The sequence below is a fragment of the Lepidochelys kempii genome, chromosome 6, assembly GCF_965140285.1.
Source record: "Lepidochelys kempii isolate rLepKem1 chromosome 6, rLepKem1.hap1, whole genome shotgun sequence".
NCBI classification, from domain to species: domain Eukaryota; kingdom Metazoa; phylum Chordata; order Testudines; family Cheloniidae; genus Lepidochelys; species Lepidochelys kempii.
In genome coordinates, this window is record NC_136385.1 from 131,942,579 (window position 1) to 131,962,739 (window position 20,161).

The following is a 20,161-nucleotide window of genomic DNA, read 5'->3' on the forward strand; positions in this document are numbered from 1 at the left end:
ACTAATTATGCACTGAGTACTGTGGAGAAGTTTGAAAAGTAGAATTGCAGTGGGGACCTGCCTCCTAGTCCCACGGACAACAGATTCTTCCTCATGCCCACCCTTGCTTCATAAACAAGCAGATTTTAGACACAACAAATCCTGCATATTGGCAGGCGGTTAGACTAGATGATCCTTACCATCCCTTCTAACCCTGTGATTCTATGATTTACTTTCTGCTTGAAATAATTAAATATTTTAAGTAACCCATTCTTGCCCTGTTATCTTTCTACCACTTTGAACAGCATCACAGTTAAATAAAGTGAAGCACAGTAAAGTTTCCACTGCAGATTGCAAGTCACCACAAGATGTTGCTTCTCTTTGATTGTACCTGCATATTAATAGCTTCTTCATTTCTGTAGCTGGATGCCTAGAGAGCAGCTCTTCCCTTCAGCCAGGAGGAGCCAGCTGCCAACCTTCAAGAAGAGCTCTGTATGGCTTGAAAGCTTGTCTCTTTCACCAATAGAAGTTGGTCCAATAAATATATTACCTCACCCACCTTCTCTCAGAATATTCAAACTGTCCTTTGTCATGACTGGTACAACCTCACCCACACAATGGGGGTTCTGGTGCTTTAATTATACCCAGAGAGTCAAAATGGATAAGGACAGGTTTCAGAGTAACACCCGTGCTAGTCTGTATCCGCAAAAAGAAAAGGCTGCATCCGATGAAGTGAGCTGTAGCTCACGAAAGCTCGTGCTCAAATAAATTGGTTAGTCTCTAAGGTGCCACAAGTCCTCCTGTTCTTAAAATGGGTAAAGATTACTCTACCTGCCACCCCTCTGGCCCCGCCCACCAAGACCAGGCCCCTCCCCGACCCCACTGGCCCCGCCCACCAACCCCAAGCACCTCCTTTACCCCTTCGGCCCCACCCCCAAGCCCAGACCCCGCCCCGCCCCTCTGGCCCCGCCCCCCAGCCCAGGCCCCTCCCCCAGCCCTCTGGTCCCTCGCCCCGCCCCCGGCCAGGCGCTGCGCGGGAGCCCTGCGACGGAGGCGGGGGGCGCGGCGCAGCAAGATGGCGGCGACCCCGCCGCGGCAGTGGGGCGCGCAGGAGCTGCGCAGCGAGGCGCTGCCCAAGAAGGACCTGATCAAGTTCCTGCAGGAGCACGCGGCGCAGGCGGTACGGGCGGAGCGGGGGAGGGGCCCGCGGCTCGCGGCGGCCGCTCCCGCGCCCTCCTGAGGGCAGCTGCGCAAGGCGCGGCCGGACCCGCGGCCATCCGGACCTGCCCCCCCCCGGCCGCCGGACCCCCCGCCCCCCGCTCGCCTCGCCCCCGCCCCCCCCAGCCGGGCCCCCCCCGCCGCCCCCTCCGCTCGCCCCGGCCGGGCCCCCCGGCCCCCCCCGCCTCGCCCCAGCCGGGCCCCCCCTCCGCTCGCCCCGGCCGGACCCCCCGCTCGCCTCGCCCCCGCCGCCCCCTCCGCTCGCCCCGGCCGGGCTCCCCCGCCGCCCCCTCCGCTCGCCCCGGCCGGCCCCCCCGGCCCCCCCCCGCCTCGCCCCCGCCTCCCTCCGGCCGGGCCCCCCCGCTGCCCCCTCCGCTCGCCCCGGCCGGGCCCCCCGGTCCCCCCCGCCTCTCCCCAGCCGGGCCCCCCCGCCGCCCCCTCCGCTCGCCCCGGCCGGACCCCCCCGCCGCCCCCTCCTCCCTCCGGCTGGACCCCCCGCCCCCCGCTCGCCTCGCCCCAGCCGGGCCCCCTCCGCTCGCCCCGGCCGGACCCCCCGCCCCCTTTCCTCCCACACCTCGCCTCGCCCCGGTCCCCCGCTCCCCTCTCGCCTCGCCCTCCCTGCTCCCGCTCCTCCCTCACCTCGCCCCTGCCTCGCCCCGGCCCGGCCCCCCCGCTCCCCCCCTGCCTCGCCCTCCCCTCGCCCCTGCTCCCCCCTCGCCTCCCCCGCCCCCGTTCCTCCCGCGCCCCGCCCCGGCTGGGCCCCTCGCCCCCGCCTCGCCCCTCCCCTCCCCTCGCCCGCCCCCACCCCTCCCCTCGCCCGCCCTGCCCCCGTTCCTCCCGCGCCTGCGCCTCACCTTGGCCGGACTCCACGATCCTCCCCAGTCTGCCCCCCCGCACCTGGACCCCAGGATCCTCTACAGCTTCACCCTTCTCCGCCACCCAACTCGTTGCAACCAGATCCTCCAGCTCATCCCCTGCAGGATCCCATGCCCGCTCCTCTGGCCCGGTCCCCTGGTTCCACCCCAGCAGGAGAACATGACCACCTCCAACTTCACCCCCAGGCTGCCCCTGTCTCTCGACTCCATCCCAGCTAGTCCCCATGACACCCCCACCTCCGACTCCACTCTGGCCGGACACCACCACTCCACCCACCCAGGCACCCCCAAGGGAGTGACAGGTCCATCCTGTGAGAGCCCCCAACTCTCCGAGTGCAACCTGCCACCCCCAGCAGTGCTAGCACCCCAGGGCCCTTTCGCAGCAGACTGCGGGCACGGAAAGCCCTGGCAACTCAGCTAAGTTTCCCCTTCTTGTCTCTAGTTTCTTGCAGAACACAAGTTACTGGGACAAATAAAAAATGTGGCCAAGACTGCGACCAAGGACCAGTTAGTTACGGCCTATAACCAGCTCTTTGAAACTCAGGTGAGTACCTGCCTTTCCTAGGCCTGTATGGGACAAAAAGCCCCTCGTTCTTATAGCACTTGCTTGTGACTGAGAACACAGATGGTTTTCGTTCTAGCCTCATTTCCACGTTCTCCAAACCATTTGCCTGTTTGGCTGAATTGTTCTGCAGCTGAAGCATATTTTTGTTTTCGAACTTTGAGCAAAATTCTTGCTGCTTTTCATTTGAGTGCGTGAAAATAGTGTTCATCTATTTAAAGGGACATTGTCAACTTCACAATCACACTTGCATTGGAATAGCGAGTGCCTGCTGTGGCTGCTAAGGCAGTCATTTGTAACTGAAAGATGAGATTTTTCTCTGTGCTTTGCTTTATATGTTTGACAGCACTCTCTATAGTCAATTTCATCCTCTGTTGATCCTTTGTTCTTGCTGTTTCCTGCACACTCTTGCTAATAACAGCAACAAAATTGGAACTGAAGAGACAGATAGTGTGTGCTCAGAGAGGAAGGGGCTAGAGGGGAAAGAGTCTGATACTGCTTTCAGATCTCAACAAGGGGCCTTCTGAACATCATTACGGGAACAGAAACACCCAGATATTTGATAAAAGTAACTTAAAAATTCTGTGCATGTTATTTATAGGGTGTGCTATCAGAAACACTACTTGTTCAAGTTAAACCAAGTTAATAGAACTTTTTAAAAGGGTATTACCACAATTCACAGACTAACACAAACATGGATGAAGTTTGATAGCTGACACTTGGTATATAAGTAGTTCTCAGTGAGTGATGGTTTTGCTGGGTTTTGAATTTTTCCTTTGACCCATCAAAATTCAGATCATTTGAATATATATTTTTTTAATCTAGAGGAACATGTTTTGATTATGCATGCCCTTCAAAGCAAATTAAGATAACCAGTCATGCAAATACATCCTGGGCATCTTCAGTTGTCAGAAAACATGTGACATTTTTTATCCTTTATAAATATCCTGCATCATTATACATATTTAAATAACTCGTATTTCAGTTTGCAGTGTTTTAGTCACCTTGATCCCAGGTTATTAGAGAGGTGAGGTAATATCTTCTATTGGACTAACGTCTGTTAGTGAAAGAGGCCAGGTTTGGGAAAGGTACTCGGAGCATAGCAACTAAGTACAATGTAGAACTGATTGTTTCACATCAGTAGTTACATATTCTAATCTAAGAGACCATTCAAGGTGAAGTGGCCCTCTAGTACCCCCCACAACACACCTCTCAGGATCCCTGGGTCCTACACATGCCTATCACAACAAGGTGGCGTACCTCATCCATTACGCTAAATGCCCCTATAACAGCTATATGGGTGAAACCAGACAGTCACTACTCTCTTGAATGAACTGTCACAGAAAAATATCACCTGTGGGCAAACACTTTTCATTAAATGATCACCCCATATCTGACCTAGGTCCATTGTAGAGCCTTAATACTGCTGACTATTGGAATCCATGGTTGTTTCTCCTCCAGAACTGGTCCTTAAGTATATAAAAGCTGTAAAGTAGATTTTGACAGCCTTTTGAAGGATTTCGTATCCTTTTATGTAGCAGGTAATGATAAATGCTTTCCTTACAGCGCTTTAAAGGCACAGAGAGTGCAGATAAAGTGACGGAACAGGTAAAGAACGTCAAAATTGATGAAGACAAGGCAAAAGAAACTAAGCCTGAAGAGATTGTTGATGAGGTTTGTATAGAAAACTACTCTTTCTTAGATTAGGACTACTGCCTATGTAGTAGAATAAATGCTTTTGAAACCTTGAATTATAAAAGGTAGAGAATTTGAGTGGGCTGGGTTGAGGGGGATTGGTAATAAAGCATGCAGCCTGGAATGGATCCATAAATTGATTCTGAAATTGTTTAAGATGAACACAACAGTTCTTGGAAGTGAAGTGGTACGGCGGACAAACATTCACTAGTGGGATTTCTGGTTGGATGGCAGTATCCAAGCAGAAAGTGTTAATATGACTGCAAAATGTTTCTTTTATTGGTACAATGTATCCCCTCAGCATTTTCTCTCTTGTTGGAATAGTCACTAACTGGACAGGGGTACATTTGAGGGCCAAAGCCCCATGAAGACATTTTCAGTGATGTTAAGAGAGCTGAGCAGCGTACCATATACAAACTGGTAAAGAGAAATTGAGTGCTCTTGGTTTGCTTTCTCACCAGAAGTGACAGCTGTGAAGTGTTTATTTACAAGTTGTTGTTCTTCATAAGTCTGTATTTGTAGTTTTCTGGAAGACCCTCATCTGATTGAAAAATTGGACCTTAATTTAACTTCTCACTTACCCAGCATATTTTGAGCCAGTAGTTATTCTCATGCAGATTTCTCCCCAAAGTTTTAAATAACTTCGGCATCAGGACCAATCTTGGTTTGGCATAGACTACATTTATATAACCCTTTCCTTCCCAAAGGATGCTAAAGTACCATACAGACTATATTAATTTAAAAGCATATATGGGTGTGTCAAGGTTCCTCCCCCACTCTGAACTCTAGGGTACAGATGTGGGGACCTGCATGAAAACCTCCTAAGCTTATCTTTACCAGCTTAGGTCAAAACTTCCCCAAGGTACAAAATATTACCCCCGTTATCCTTGGACTGGCCGCTACCACCACCAAACTAATACTGGTTACTGGGGAAGAGCTGTTTGGACGCGTCCTTCCCCCCAAAATACTTCCCAAAACCTTGCACCCCACTTCCTGGACAAGGTTTGGTAAAAAGCCTCACCAATTTGCCTAGGTGACTACAGACCCAGACCCTTGGATCTTAAGAACAATGAACAATCCTCCCAACACTTGCACCCCCCCCTTTCCTGGGAAATGTTGGATAAAAAGCCTCACCAATTTGCATAGGTGACCACAAACCCAAACCCTTGGATCTGAGAACAATGAAAAAGCATTCAGTGTTTTACAAGAAGACTTTTAATAAAAAATAGAAGTAAATAGAAATAAAGAAATCCCCCCTGTAAAATCAGGATGGTAGATATCTTACAGGGTAATTAGATTCAAAAACATAGAGAACTCCTCTAGGCAAAACCTTAAGTTACAAAAAAGATACACAGACAGAAATAGTTATTCTATTCAGCACAATTCTTTTCTCAGCCATTTAAAGAAATCATAATCTAACACATACCTAGGTAGATTACTTACTAAAAGTTCTAAGACTCCATTCCTGTTCTGTCCCTGGCCAAGACGACTACAGACATACACAGACCCTTTGTTTCTCTCCCTCTTCCCAGCTTTTGAAAGTATCTTGTCTCCTCATTGGTCATTTTGGTCAGGTGCCAGCGAGGTTACCTTTAGCTTCTTAACCCTTTACAGGTGAGAGGAGCTTTCCCCTGGCCAGGAGGGATTTCAAAGGGGTTTACCCTTCCCTTTATATTTATGACAGGGTGCTGTTCACCTTAGTATCTGAATGTGGTTCGTTCAGTGGCTTAAACTCAATTAGCTTCAGTTAGTCCATCTTGTGCTTTGTTGGTAACTTGGGACGAGTCATTAAGGTTGTGGTAATTCTCTATTTCTATCTTAATTCAGGGTCCACCAAAATATACAAAATCAGTTCTGAAAAAGGGGGATAAAACTAACTTTCCCAAAAAAGGAGATGTCGTTCATTGCTGGTATACGGGAAAGTTACAGGATGGGACTGTCTTCGATACCAATATTCAAACAAGTAAGGTCACCTGGATAACAAGGTCTTGCAGGTTTAAAGAGTTCAGATAGTTTCCACAACGTATGAGTGGAAGAAATTAGCTGGAACGCTAGTCACCAAGTTGTCTTTATGCTTCTTAAAGGCTTGAATAGCCTGGGTCCTAAGAAACTGCTTCTGCCCCGTGTCCTGTTGCTGTCAGTTATTGGGATGAATCTTTCCAAGAGAGAAAGCAGGGTATTCTTTGAGGACTCACTTTTTATAACATGATCCCTGCATCTTGCCATAGGCTACATATGGTATTTCCAGGCCATGGATAATGTGAAACACACTGATTTAGTCAGTCCTGTGGCTTTGCAGAAGGGCAGAGATAAAGGCTTTTAATTCATAAAACTCTGTTTAGCTATAGAGCCTGAGTGGTGGTAGCTTATTTAGCTGCCCAAACAGACAGCTTGTATAATTATCAGTTAAATGCAAAGAGGCTTTGGGGATAAGTGTGTAAAATACATAGCTTATGGGGGAAACAAGTGCTAGAAACATAAATTTTGCAGCCGTTTTAGAGCACTGTTAAAAGTAATAGGTTGTAATTGCAATACTATGCAAGATTCAGATCATTGTTTTACAGTCTGTTTTTCTGCTCCAGACATTGTACATAAAATTGGTTCCCTGCTGATTTTATTGAACATGTTGCTTGCCAAATACAGTACCTGCCTGCATTTCTAATACCATAAAAATAGATCTCTGTTTGTTACTTCAGTATCAGCTCTGGTGTTAGTGCAACTTCACTGGTTTAAAGAAACTATGAGCGCTTGCATCAAGAGTGAATTTGCCCCATTGTTTGCTATTTCGCTGCTATTTTGAATGATTAAATGATATGAAACATGGGGAAATTCATTTACAGCTCATCTATAATCTGTATCTCGGTGCAGTAGATATTTGTGGTGCATAACTGTAGTGGTAGTTCTAGTCAGAACTATTAGCGTGAGCTAGTTAGTGACTTGACTTTGGCTGAATAAATGTATCTACAAGTGTCTTTCAGGTTCAAAGAAGAAAAAAGGAGCCAAACCTTTAAGCTTCAAAGTTGGTGTAGGAAAAGTTATCAGAGGCGTAAGTAAACCACATAAAAATCTGTCTGTGTCAAAGTCTGATGAAGTCCTCGGTCTGTAGGTTTACCTGTTGGTGTGCTTCTCTGAATTATCTGGAGAAGAGAGTGAGTTTACAGCTCTTATGCCAGGAATATGTTTTATTTCAGTTTTTATATAAATGCCCTCATCTAACTTCCCAGTGCTAGGCCCTCTCCATAACTAAACACGTGGACAGCAGTATTTGAGTGTATGATCTTTGGGTCAGAGACAGTGTGTTAGATATTTGTACAGCACGTAGCACAGTGAACCTTGATTGGAACCCCTGTGTGCGACAGGCTGAGTTCACAAAGGAGTCTAACTGCTAGGGGTCCTACATCTAGTAGAATTCACAGCCCTGAGTGAGGCGCCTAAGAAAGGGATTCTCAGAACTCAGCAAGCTGAGCCAGGAAACCTAAGCAGAAGTGTGAAATGCAGAAGAAAGGACTGGGGCTTAGGGCCCAGATCCACAGTGATATGCAGGTGCCTAATCCCCATTGGTCCAGACCTTAGGCACCTGACTGACAGAATGGAGAGAGGCACCTCTCTCTGCTTGGAATTCTCCACCGTGATACCTCTCCTGGAGTCAGGGCCTAAGCAAGATCAGCCCTTTCTTGTGATATGCCAGAGAGACAGGCCACCACCCCACTACAGCAAATAGCGCAGTGGTCAGGGCACTCACTTGGGATGCAAGGGTCCTGTTTTCAGATCCCTGCACTGTCTGATTTAGAGCAGGGACTGGAACCCAGGTCTCCCATGTTTCAGTTGAGTGCCCTATGGGGGAGAGGAGGGTTTCTCTGTATAATTAATATTCATTAGGGCAGAAAAAAAGAGAGTTAGCAAGTATCTCAGTACCCAAATGGTTAGGAAGTCAAGTTCAAGGCCCTGCTCCAGTGTATAGTCAGGTTTTTTTAGATAGTGGACCAGCACCAACAAAAGCAATAGACCTGCCACAGAATAGTCAGGTACTTGGTGGTTAGGGCACTCTCCTGGCATGTGGGGGCCCTGGGGCCAAATCCCTGCTCCAAATCAGGCTGAGTGGCTGTCACGCAACCCAGGTCAGGGCCCTAACCACTGAGCTAATGGGTATTCTGGTACAGATAGCCCCCAGAGTTCCTAACTTTGCCCTGGGCTGTCATATGCAAGTTAAGTCTTCTGAGAGCATATATACCAGACTGGCCCTGTAGGTGAGAGATGCCTAGTTTGAGAAATCCGATAAGGCTTGCCTGAGTGAGGGCTCCGACAAGCTTGCCCACCCGTGGAAACCTATGCATGAAGTGGTGATTTAGGTGCCTAGAAGGTTTGGTGGCAGCTGAGTGGTGGTTTTGTGAATGTCAATTGTGCCTAAAGAGGCATCTAGGCACCCAAGTCCCTTTGTGCATCTAGCCCTACCACAATGCAAATTGACAGTATGTGCTGGTTCCAGTAACCTGACAGGTCAGTCAACATATCCTTATCTCCCGCCAGAGCCCCTCTTCTATCCACTCAGTCACCCCTCATGCCACAGCTGAACAGACGAGCTAAACAGTATCCTGAACTATTCCCAAGCTCTGATGCGTGTCATGGTGTCAGAAGAACAGCTGCGAGCCAGTATGGTGTGTCTGGATTTCACTTCAGAACTCTGAAGACCTGATCACACTTCTTTGCACTTAAGCTTGATCCTTGCACAGGGCACAACATGGAGCTCCAGTCTGTCACTAGTGCAAGTGAAGGCTACTTTTTAAAGGATGGGTAGCTAAGTAAAGCCCTAGGTATAGTCCTCTGGACAAAGCAGATGTCTCAAGCCCTTTACACAACTGCCTGCCTACTTACCTTGGAGAGCCTAGAGAATGGGGGCAGGTGTGGATGCTGCATGGGTATGTCTGAGGAGATGTGGGTGTATCATCTCATAATGAGGTGCTTAGCTAGAGGCTCTGCTCGTTGCCTCCCTTCTATTACTGGACAGTAGTAACTTGGTGGCTGCCCTGCCGCATTTCTCAGTGCAGGATCAGGTTCCTCACCAGTGCCATGCACGACTGCTGTGGCTCGGCATGGATGTACTGTGACAGCTAGTTATGGAGGGGGATGCCCCCAAAATATCATTGGTCTTGTGCCACTTGCTTCAGTTTTTTGTGATAAGCTTTAGTCTCTTGCTATAACACTTCCATGCTTGGATTGTTGCCCTACACCTCAAACAGCTGAGATCTGAATACCACCTGTTATCTGATAAGCTGATACCGTGCTAAACTCTGAACACTAGCTATGAGGTTTGGCATGGGGAGGGACAAGCACTGAGAGATAAAATTAGTTATCAAACTTCATAAACCCCAGCTGGATAACGGCTTATCTGTAAATTCCAAAATAAGTGGAATCTGTGAAAACACACACTCTGAGTTTCATATTCTTATTGAAATAAGAAAGATTTGGCCTACTAGTATCTTCACATCAGGGGATACTAAACTTCAGAGGCTAGTTTCCACTGTACTGTATGTGCCTGGGCTATAAATCCAAATCCGTGGCAGTAAATCCTAGAACAGCTCTTGAGCAGGTGTTACTGTGGGAACATTTTCATTTTTTAAAAGGAAAAATCCAGTTGTCGAACACTACTGCTTGGAAGGCCATCTGCAGAGCCCAAGTACTTAAAAGAATAGAGTTGGAAATTACATCTTTTTTTGAAGTTCATGTTACAACATACTTTCTTTTTTAGTGGGATGAAGCTCTGTTGACAATGACTAAAGGGGAGAAGGCTCATCTGGAAATTGAACCTGAATGGGCTTATGGGAAGAAAGGGCAGCCTGATGCCAAGTATCCTTTTACTTGAAAATATGAACAGGATTGAATGTACCTTTTGGGAACGTCCTTGTTATTCTTCAAGTCTCTTTGCAGTAAGATTTTTCCTGCTGGAAACATATAACCAAGGCAAAGATGGATTTCTGGCGGGGTGTACGTTAGCAACATGGTGCTTGACTTACAGAACAGGACCATTTTGGAGTGTGCGCTCGCTCTTTCTCTGTCTCTCTTTCAGCAGCCCCTGCCATGCACACTTGTTTCAGAGATTGTTGCCTCTGCTTAGCAGTTAATACAGTGGGAAAAGAGCAGACTTGTACTACTGGCTGTCACAAACACGCACTTGGCAGGACAAAGGCCTTGCAGGCAGGGATCTGGCAATGGAATATACATTTGCAGTTACAGGTTGGCTTAGGGTGGAAGCCTAAGTGAATATGGGGGAATTAATGTATGTATGGATTTCAAAATGCTAATGACGGTTTATGCTTTAAAAATGTGTCCTAGCTGAACTAGGAGCAGGACATCCTAAATGAGGCATGACACTAGTTTGGGAACAGGGATGACTTGCCATTCTTCCATTCATAGCTTCATTGGCATAGTTCTTCCTCTCTCCTCTGTATGTAAGTATGCATTCTCCTAAATGTTTCCACCTCCAGCACTGAAACAAATTCAGTGATCTATCTGGGGACCATATAAAAGTAGTAAAGAGGTAACTTGCTGTGCTTTAAATGAAGGGGAATCCGATTCTATTAGAATTCTTTGAGGGGATGGACCAGGGGGATCCAGTGGATATAGTGTACTTGGACTTTCAAGAAGCCTTTGACAAGATTCCTCACGGGCTCTTAAGCAAAGTAAGCTGTCATGGGACAAGAGGGAAGGTTCTCTCATGGATCAGTAACTGGTTAAAAGTAGGGTGACCATATTTTCCTATGCTGAATACAGGGCACCTGTTAAAATAACTCGTATGCAAGCGAGTTCAATGGCAATCAGTCAGAACTATGCAGTACAAACATTCAATTAACATCAAGTTGACTGAGCCCTTGTTAAAAAGAAATACTGTGTAGGATTCTTTTTATTTACCTTATCTTTAAAGCTTTAGGGTTCACATGTGGCAAGGTGACACACACACACACGCTCCTGTACACCTCTCTCACATGGTGTGGGGGTGACCAATCGACCTGACCCTCCCTGCCCAGCCCTCTCCACTGTCAATGCCTGGCTTGGCCCCTAGGACAGACCCGCCTCTCCTGGTACCTGGCACCATGTCTTCCCAAGGCAACAAGGGCTGGGGAGAGGGAGGCACGTTTTTAAGAAGTCGGGACACCTGCAGGGGGGCTTAAATATGGGACTGTCCCTTTAAAAATGGGATACCTGGTCACACTAGTTAAAAAACACACACACACAGTCAACCTGTGGAACTCGTTGACAGGATGTTGTGAAGGTCAAAACTATAACTGGGTTAAAAAAAAATTAGATTAAGTTCATGGAGGATAGGTCCATCAATGGGTATTAGCCAAGCTGGTCAGGGATGCAATATCATGCTCTGGGGTCCCTAAATCTCTGACTGCCAGAAATTGGGATTGGATGACTGAGGATGGATCACTTGATTGCCCTGTTCTGTTCATTCCCTCTGGCACTGACCACTGTCAGAAGACAGGATACTGGGCTACTTGGACCATTGGTCTGACCCAGTATGGTCATTCTTATGTTCTTAACAACCGGGGTGGGAGAAAGAGAGAAGTCTGTTGTCATTGCTTCAGCGGCAAAGAGAAGAGGAAGCAGTGAGATTCATCTGCGCTTATGTTCCAGAATGCCTCTGGCCGGAGGACACAAGGAGAAAACAGGAGTGGGCTGACCTGCTGAACACTCCCTACTTGTCTCTGTTCCTTGCTAGCTTTTTGTGCTGCTGGTAGGAGGGGGAGAAAGGGAAAATACCCCCTTTGTCTCCAGCATCTCAACTTGTGCCCCCTGGTGATTTGTCTGCCTGGTGTGAAGGTTGCGGATCTGAGTTATCTAGATAGACTTACATGTAGCACTGGGGAGGAGCTGGTGGTCGTGGTACATGTAGGTACCTATGATGTAGGGAAGGGTCAGAGAGATGTCCTGGAGGCCAAATTTAGGCTGCCAGGAAAGAGACTGAAATCCAGGACCTCTAGGGTGGCATTCTCAGAAATGCTACCAGTTCCATGTGCAGGGCCAGGTAGGCAGGCAGAGCTTCAGAGTCTCAATGCGTGCATGAGACAATGGTGTAGAGAGGAGGAGTTTAGATTTATTAGGAACTGGAGAAACTTTTCGGATAGGGGGAGCCTATACAGGAAGGATGGGCTCCACCTAAACCAGAGTGGATCCAGGCTGCTGACACTTAACATTAAAAAGTTTGCAGAGTAGTTTTTAAACTAAGAGATCGGGGGGGAGGAGCCGCTGGCTGCAGAGGCACACCTGGGTCGGACAGAGACTTCTCTTAGAGGCAAGTCTATTGATAGACATTCTCTAGGGTTTAATCAGGAGGAGGGGATGGAAGAGGACAAAGTATGGGCCAGATCAGATGAGAAACATTCACAAAGAATCTGACACATCAGAAAAGGGCAGACAAATAAGCAGTGACAAGTTTTTAAAGTGCTAAAGTACACAAATGCTAGAAGTCTAAATAATAAGATGGGTGAACTAGAGTGCCTCGTGTTAAAGGAGGATATTGATGTAATAGGCATCACAGAAACCGGGTGGAGTGAGGACAATCAATGGGACACAATCATTCCGGGGTACAAAATATATTGGAAGGATAGAACACGTCATGCGGAGGGGCGGGGAGTGGCACCATATGGTAAAGAAAATGTAGAATCAAATGAAATAAAAATCTTAAATGAATCCACATGTTCCATAGAATCTCTGTGGATAGTAATTCCATGCTCTAATAAGAATATAACAGTAGTCATCTATTATCGACCACCTGACCAGGACAGTGATAGTGACAATGAAATGTGAAGGGAGATTAGAGAGGCTATCAAAATAAAAGAACTCAATAATAGTGGGGGATTTTAATTATCCCCATATTGACTGGGTACATGTCACATCAGGACGAAATGCAGAGACAAAATTTCTCAATACTTTAAATGACTGCTCTTTGGAGCAGCTGGTACAGGAACCCCCAAGGGGAGAGGCAACTCCTGACCTAGTCCTGAGTGGAGCGCAGGATCTGATCCAAGACGTAACTATAACAGGACTGCTTGGAAACAGTGACCACAGTATAACAACATTTAACATTCCTACGGTGGGAAGAACACCTCAACAGTCCAACACTGTGGCATTTAATTTCAGAAAGGGGAACTATGCGAAAACGAGGAGGTTAGTTAAACAGAAATTAAAAGGTCCAGTGACTAGAGTAAAATCCCTGCAAGCTGCATGGACACTTTTCAAAGACACCATCATAGAGGCTCAACTTCAACATATACCCCAAATTAAAAAACACAGTAAAAGAACTAAAAAAAGAGCCACCGCGGCTTAACAACAAAGTGAAAGAAGTAGTGAGAGATAAAACGGCATCTTTTAAAAAGTGGAAGTCAAATCCTAGTGAGGTAAATAGAAAGGAGCATAAACACTGCCAAATTAAAAACACTGCCAAATTAAATGTCAAATGTAATAAGAAAAGCCAAAAAGGAATTTGAAGACCAGGTAGCCAAAATCTCAAAAGGTAATAACAAAATGTTTAAGTACTTCAGAAGCAGGAAGCCCGCTAAACAACCAGTGGGGCCTCTGGACGATCGAGATACAAAAGGAGCACTTAAAGACGATAAAGTCATCGCAGAGAAACTAAATGAATTCTTTGCTTCAGTCTTCACGGCTGAGGATGTGAGGGAGATTCCCAAACCTGAGCGGTCTTTTGTAGGTGACAAATCTGAGGAATTGTCACAGATTGAAGTGACACTAGAGGAGGTTTTGGAATTGAGAAACTGAACAGGAACAAGTCACCGGGACCAGATGGCATTCACCCAAGAGTTCTGAAAGAACTCAGATGTGAAACTGCGGAACTATTAACCAAAGTTAATAGTTCCGCAGTTTCACATCTGAGTTCTTTCAGAACTCTTGGGTTTCCACAGTATGCATCCGATGAAGTGAGCTGTAGCTCACGAAAGCTCATGCTCAAATAAATTGGTTAGTTTCTAAGGTGCCACAAGTACTCCTTTTCTTTTAACTATGGTTTATAACCTGTCCTTTAAACCAGCTACTGTACCCAATGACTGGAAGATAGCTAATGTAATGCCACTATTTAAGAAGGGCTCTAGAGGTGATCCTGGCAGTTACAGACCGGTAAGTCTAACGTCAGCATGGGGCAAATTAGTTGAAACAATCATAAAGAATAAAATGATCAGATACATAGAAGAACATACATTGTTGTTCAAAAGTCAACATGGTTTCTGTAAAGGGAGATCATGTCTTACTGATCTATTAGAATTCTTTGAGGGGGTCAACAAACATGTGGACAAGGGGGATCCAGTGGACATAGTGTACTTAGATTTCCAGAAAGTCTTTGACAAGGTCCCTCACCAAAGGTTCTTACGTAAATTAAATTGTCATGGGATAAGAGGGATGATCCTTTCATGGATTGAGAACTGGCTAAAAGACAGGGAACAAAGGGAGGAATAAATGGTAAATTTTCAGAAAGGAGAGGGGTAACTAGTGGTGTTCTCCAAGGGTCAGTCCTAGGACCAATCCTATTCGACTTATTCATAAATGATCTGGAGAAAGGGGTAACTAGTGGTGTTCTCCAAGGGTCAGTCCTAGGACCAATCCTATTCGACTTATTCATAAATGATCTGGAGAAAGGGGTAAATAGCGAGGTGGCAAAGTTTGCAGATGATACTAAACTGCTCAAGATAGTTAAGCCCAAAGCAGACTGTGAACTTCAAAAAGATCTCACAAAACTAAGTGATTGGGCAACAGAAATTTAATTTAATTAATGTGGATAAATGTAATGCACAATGGAAAAAATAATCCCAACTATACATACAATATGATTGGGGGCTAATTTAGCTACAACTAATCAGGAGAAAGATCTTGGAGTCATTGTGGATAGTTCTCTGAAGATGTCCACACAGTGTGCAGCAGCAGTCAAAAAAGCAAACAGGATGTTAGGAATCATTAAAAAAGGGGTAGAGAATAAGACTGAGAATATCTTATTGCTCTTATATAAATCCATGGTACACCCACATCTTGAATACTGTGTACAGATGTGGTCCCCTCATCTCAAAAGAGAGATACTGGCATTAGAAAAGGTTCAGAAAAGGGCAACTAAAATGATTTGGGGTTTGGAACGGGTCCTATATGAGGAGAGGGTAAAGCGGCTAGGATTTTTCAGCTTGGAAAAGAGGAGGCTAAGGGGGGAGATGATAGAGGTCTATAAAATCATGAGTGGTGTGGAGAAAATGAATAAGGAAAAGTTATTTACTTGTTTCCATAATATAAGAACTAGGGGCCACCCAATGAAATTAATGGGCAGCAGGTTTAAAACAAATAAAAGGAAGTTCTTCACACAGCGCACAGTCAACCTGTGGAACTCCTTGCCTGAGGAGGTTGTGAAGGCTAGGACTATAACAGAGTTTAAAAGAAAACTGGATAAATTCGTGGAGGTTAAGTCCATTAATGGTTATTAGCCAGGATGGGTAAGCAATGGTGTCCCTAGCCACTGTTTGTCAGAGAGTGGAGATGGATGGCAGACGAGAGATCACTTGATCATTACCTGTTAGGTTCACTCCCTCTGGGGCACCTGGCATTGGCCCCTGTCGGTAGACAGGATAGTGGGCTGGGTGGACCTTTGGTCTGACCCAGTATGGCCATTCTTATGTTCCCAGATCAGCAAACAGGGCTAATGGAAAGCAGACAGGGACACCCATTGCAAAACTGCTCAGCAGACTCCCAGCCATGCTCCCCCCTCTATAGCTGACAGATGGCTGGAGGCTACAGTTCTTCCCTTGCTCCTACTTTGTGGCTCTTTTTGGACCTGCAGCTCTGCCAATGAGACATGTTGATGCTCTGTCTGGAGTCTTGTGCTACTTTTGCCCCTCTTCCTGCTAGAAGCTGAATCAGCAACGTTAATAGTACCCTAAAATGAGGAAGATTTATGGCTTTATGCAGCTCCTGACTTGCTTACATCACTACCCTAGCTGGGCTTTACGAGGGGGAAAGTCTCATGCCACAAGCATTTCATTAAGACCTTGTGAAATCTACCTGCTGAGCAGTTGGCACAGAGTGTTTCGTATGGTCACTGCCATGTTACAGATACAGTGAATGATTTAATAGCTTGCTTTTAGCATGTAAACTAGTGGAGGTGAAAACTTTTCTTGCTAGAGGTTACTGAAATGTCAAACTTTGAAGTGTCAGGTTGAACAACAGGTGGTAAGTCACAAGTTATATCTAGCCAGTTCATATATCCAGCTGGATTATGTTAAAATGTCTTTAACTCTTGTGCAAACAGGATTCCTCCAAATGCAAAGCTCTTTTTTGAAGTTGAGTTGGTGGATATTGATTGATACGAAGAATTTGTTCCTTTAGTGCTGTGAATTCATCAATAAGTGAGAAGACATCTGCCAACTGCAATTCTGTTCTTACTGCTTCAGGAAATGTTACAACTATGGCCTTCTGTATTGAAAATCATTTTGTTTTTTTTCTCAATCGCTGTACAGTAAAACATCACTAAAGAAAACAGATTATAGATGCAGGTAGTTTGACTTCTTTTTTCCTTGTGCTTCCATACTTCAGTAAACTTATCTGGAAAATCTGTTCTTCTGCAGTGGAAGCAGATGCTGGGTCTATTTGTAAGTTGGCTTTGTAGAATCTGTTGCAATGAGGGGGAAGGGAAACCCACTTAAATTTTGTCAGCATTTTTCCCTCCATGTTGGCCTGGGTGCTAAACCCTCCCTTCAGTGCTGTTGTATGTCTACCTCCTTTAAGCTCCTAGCAGTGCCTGGTTCAGATCCATGTAAGCAGTGTCTGTCTTTCCACTTTTGTAGTTTGGCTCATGGAAAACACCATAGGTTGAGCAAGGAATGTATTAGCCTCTTCAGCCTTACCAACCTCTTACTGCAGTTGGCTAAGTTTTCTTTAGTTTAGCTTTCTGATCACAGCAGTGACACAAGAGTGGATTTTTTTAGTGGTCAGCTAAACTGGACTCTATTTGGAAAGGGGGAGGGCAGAAAGAAACAGACAGCGCTAGGAAATAAATTAGTAAGAACCTCACAGTAACCTTCCAGGCATTGCTCAAGATTTAGCTGAACCCTCTGGAGGTCATGGCATCTAGTTCCTCTTGACCTTTTTCATTAACCATTGGAACAATTGACCATAAGTTGCTGTGGGTTCTCCATCTGACAATTTTAAAATCAAGAACAGATGTTTTGTGAGAGTTGTGGTAAGGTACTTAAATTTTCTGTGCAGTTTCCCCATTTATGAAATGCATTATGTGCTTACCTAGTCGTTTTTAAGACTTTCAGATACCCAATCTAAGGTGGCATCTATGGTTGGTTTGCATTTGTTTTTTATACATAGGAAGTGTGGCATCCCAAGTGTTGCAGTAGTGAAAGAGGAAGAGGTCCATGGGGTGGTATTACACATACTCAGATTTTACAGCTGAGTGAAGTCAGGGAGCAAGTTTGCAACGTGTTTGCATCAGGCCTGGTCAGGCAAGCGCCACAGTCCCATCTCATTGCTTGGGTTGTTGCAGGCTGGGCACTGCAGAACACCAACTCTGTTTTGTAGCCTTGACTTCCATTGTAGGACTCTTGTATCTCTGCTTCAGAATTTAGGACGAGGTCTTCTCAATTAACTGAGGGGTCTGGCACTTGGGGATGTGAGGCAGATCCAGCAGCGGAAAATTACATTTAAGTTTCAGATGCTCAATACTGCCATACCAGTCTCTCATGGAGGTTTAATATAAGGTGTCTGGGTGAGGAGGGGCAAGTTCCTTGAGATTCTCCCCCCTCAGGTTCCAGGACTGTTAACTCTGTGTGTGTCGCTCTGAACCTTATGTCTGCAGAAAGGCATGGTGGGTGAGGTAATATGTTACTGGAGCAATGTCTGTTGGTGAAAGTCGGGCTTTTGAGCTTATACAGACTCTGCTTAAGATCTAGGAAAGGTACATAGCCCTGGTCTGCAAATACCAATCTGTCAGGATAACAGGCTTTGTCTCCACTAGCACTTTCCTTGTTAAAGCTTTTGTCATTCAGGGGTGTGAAACCCCCCCCCCCACAACAAAAGTTTTAACGCTAGAAAGTACTGGTGCGGACAGGGCTTCATCAGCAGGAGCCGCTCTCCTGAGAGCAAAGCTACCGCCCCTTGTCGGGGGTGGTTTTATTTTGTTGTCAGGGACAAAGAGCAGCTACACTGCCTGTTGTAAGGTGTGCAGTGTAGATGTAGCCTAAGTTGCTCAGGGAAATCCACACCCTTGAGCAACAGTTATACCATCATAAGCGCCAGTGTAGACAGCGCAGTGTTGCTAGGAGGGCTTCTCTCATCAGCATAGCTACTGCCTCTCCATGAGGTGGAGTACCGACACTAGAGATGCTCTCCTGTCAGCATAGGGAGCACCTTCACTATGTGGTACAGGGGCACAAGTGCAGCCCTGTAAGCATAGACAAGCACTTAGTGTCACAGCTAAATACAAGGTAAAGCAAAGTGTTAAGCACAGGAATTAACACATTACAAGAAACCATTCAAGGTGAAGTGGGCAGTTAACAGCTCCCCATCAGAGGACAAAAGAAATTAGTGGGTACAGATGGTTCTTGTACAGGGGTTCTCAAACTGGGAGTTGGGACCCCTCAGGGGGTCTCGAGGATATTACATAGGGGGTTGTGAGCTGTCAACCTCCACTCCAAATCCGGCTTTGCCTCCAGCATTTATAATGGTGTTAAATATATAAAAGTGTTTTTAATTTATAAAGGGGGGTGGCATTCAGAGGCTTGCTATGCAAAAGGGGGCACCAGTACAAAAGTTTGAGAACCACTGTTCTAGTAAGCCTTAAATCCAGTGTCTTTATGGGAGTCCATGATAGCTATAGATGTCAGCATGAAGTGATGGAAACAGCTACAACTGTAGTTGAGGGCTCTTGTTCGGAACATCACTTGGGCTTACAGTGCGTTATCATCCAACTTAAGTTCTCAGCCAGTTTTGGCTTTAATTTATATATTATATATAAAAACCACACACACACGAGCTGTGTGACAGCACCAGCTTCCAGCCACTGGCGAACATTTAAAAGGAACTGTAAGATACACTAGAAAAGGATTTGACCCACAAGCTAATTAATAATTTATTATTTGATACCTAGCTGCAGGGGCTATAAACAATTTTCCAACAGTAGTAAACAGACCAGAATAAAAGACTCTTAGGAGCCATTAGTAATTAATGGTACATAATTGAAAACATGCTTAAGCGCATAAGTCCCTTCCAGTTCAGTCAAGAAAAGCTTTTTCTATTTTTAAGGTTTAGGTGCTGTTTGTGGACAGAGGTAAATAGTTTCCTGAATGCAGTTCAGGCCCACATGGCAAATCATAAATCTAAAACTAGATGAGCCCAAAGCACTCTTCTCCCATACTTCCTCCCCCCTAAACTAGATGAAATTTAAAAGGTACATTTGCACCTCCACTGCATTGGGGTTTAGTTCAAACATCTTCACCTATCCCCCACCACTTTTAATGCAGCACAATATGTGCTGGAAGAATGATATTCAAAAGTGTGCTCTACAAAGCTTAAGGCTGGAGGTGGCCTCTCTAGAAAAGCGCAAATGGAGAACCGCTGTGCTGCAGAAGTTCAGTGTGCACTTCCATTTCAAAATACCAGTGGCTTGCTAGCTTAATTTTGGTGTTCAAACCCATCTGCATTATAGGAGAGCAAAGGTCAACACAGAACCTCAGTTAACAGTACTTCCATGTTTTAAAGGATGTTTTAGCCCAGAGTTAGTTACGCTAGTAGTCGTAGTTGCATTGTTAAGGACATAGGTATATCTACACTGCAATTAAAC

General features: G+C 45.8%; 1 protein-coding gene across 1 annotated transcript; it reads left to right on the top strand.

Moving 5' to 3' along the window:
• The first annotated feature begins 999 nt into the window (after positions 1 to 999).
• FKBP3 (FKBP prolyl isomerase 3) lies at positions 1,000 to 16,861 on the top strand. Its single transcript, XM_073350291.2, has 7 exons — positions 1,000 to 1,159; positions 2,515 to 2,616; positions 4,201 to 4,308; positions 6,157 to 6,292; positions 7,308 to 7,375; positions 10,076 to 10,173; positions 16,625 to 16,861. The coding sequence occupies exons 1-7, from the start codon at positions 1,055 to 1,057 to the stop codon at positions 16,677 to 16,679; spliced, it is 672 nt and encodes a 223-aa protein (XP_073206392.2). The 5' UTR covers positions 1,000 to 1,054; the 3' UTR covers positions 16,680 to 16,861.
• The last annotated feature ends 3,300 nt before the right edge of the window (positions 16,862 to 20,161 follow it).

Excerpts from the sequence above, each read along its gene's own strand:
- FKBP3 (XM_073350291.2), top strand. The coding sequence starts at position 1,055 with ATGGCGGCGACCCCGCCGCGGCAGTGGGGCGCGCAGGAGCTGCGCAGC. Across the intron at positions 4,309-6,156 it reads CTGAAGAGATTGTTGATGAG|GGTCCACCAAAATATACAAA; the intron begins GTTTGTATAGAA and ends ATCTTAATTCAG. Across the intron at positions 6,293-7,307 it reads CGATACCAATATTCAAACAA|GTTCAAAGAAGAAAAAAGGA; the intron begins GTAAGGTCACCT and ends AGTGTCTTTCAG.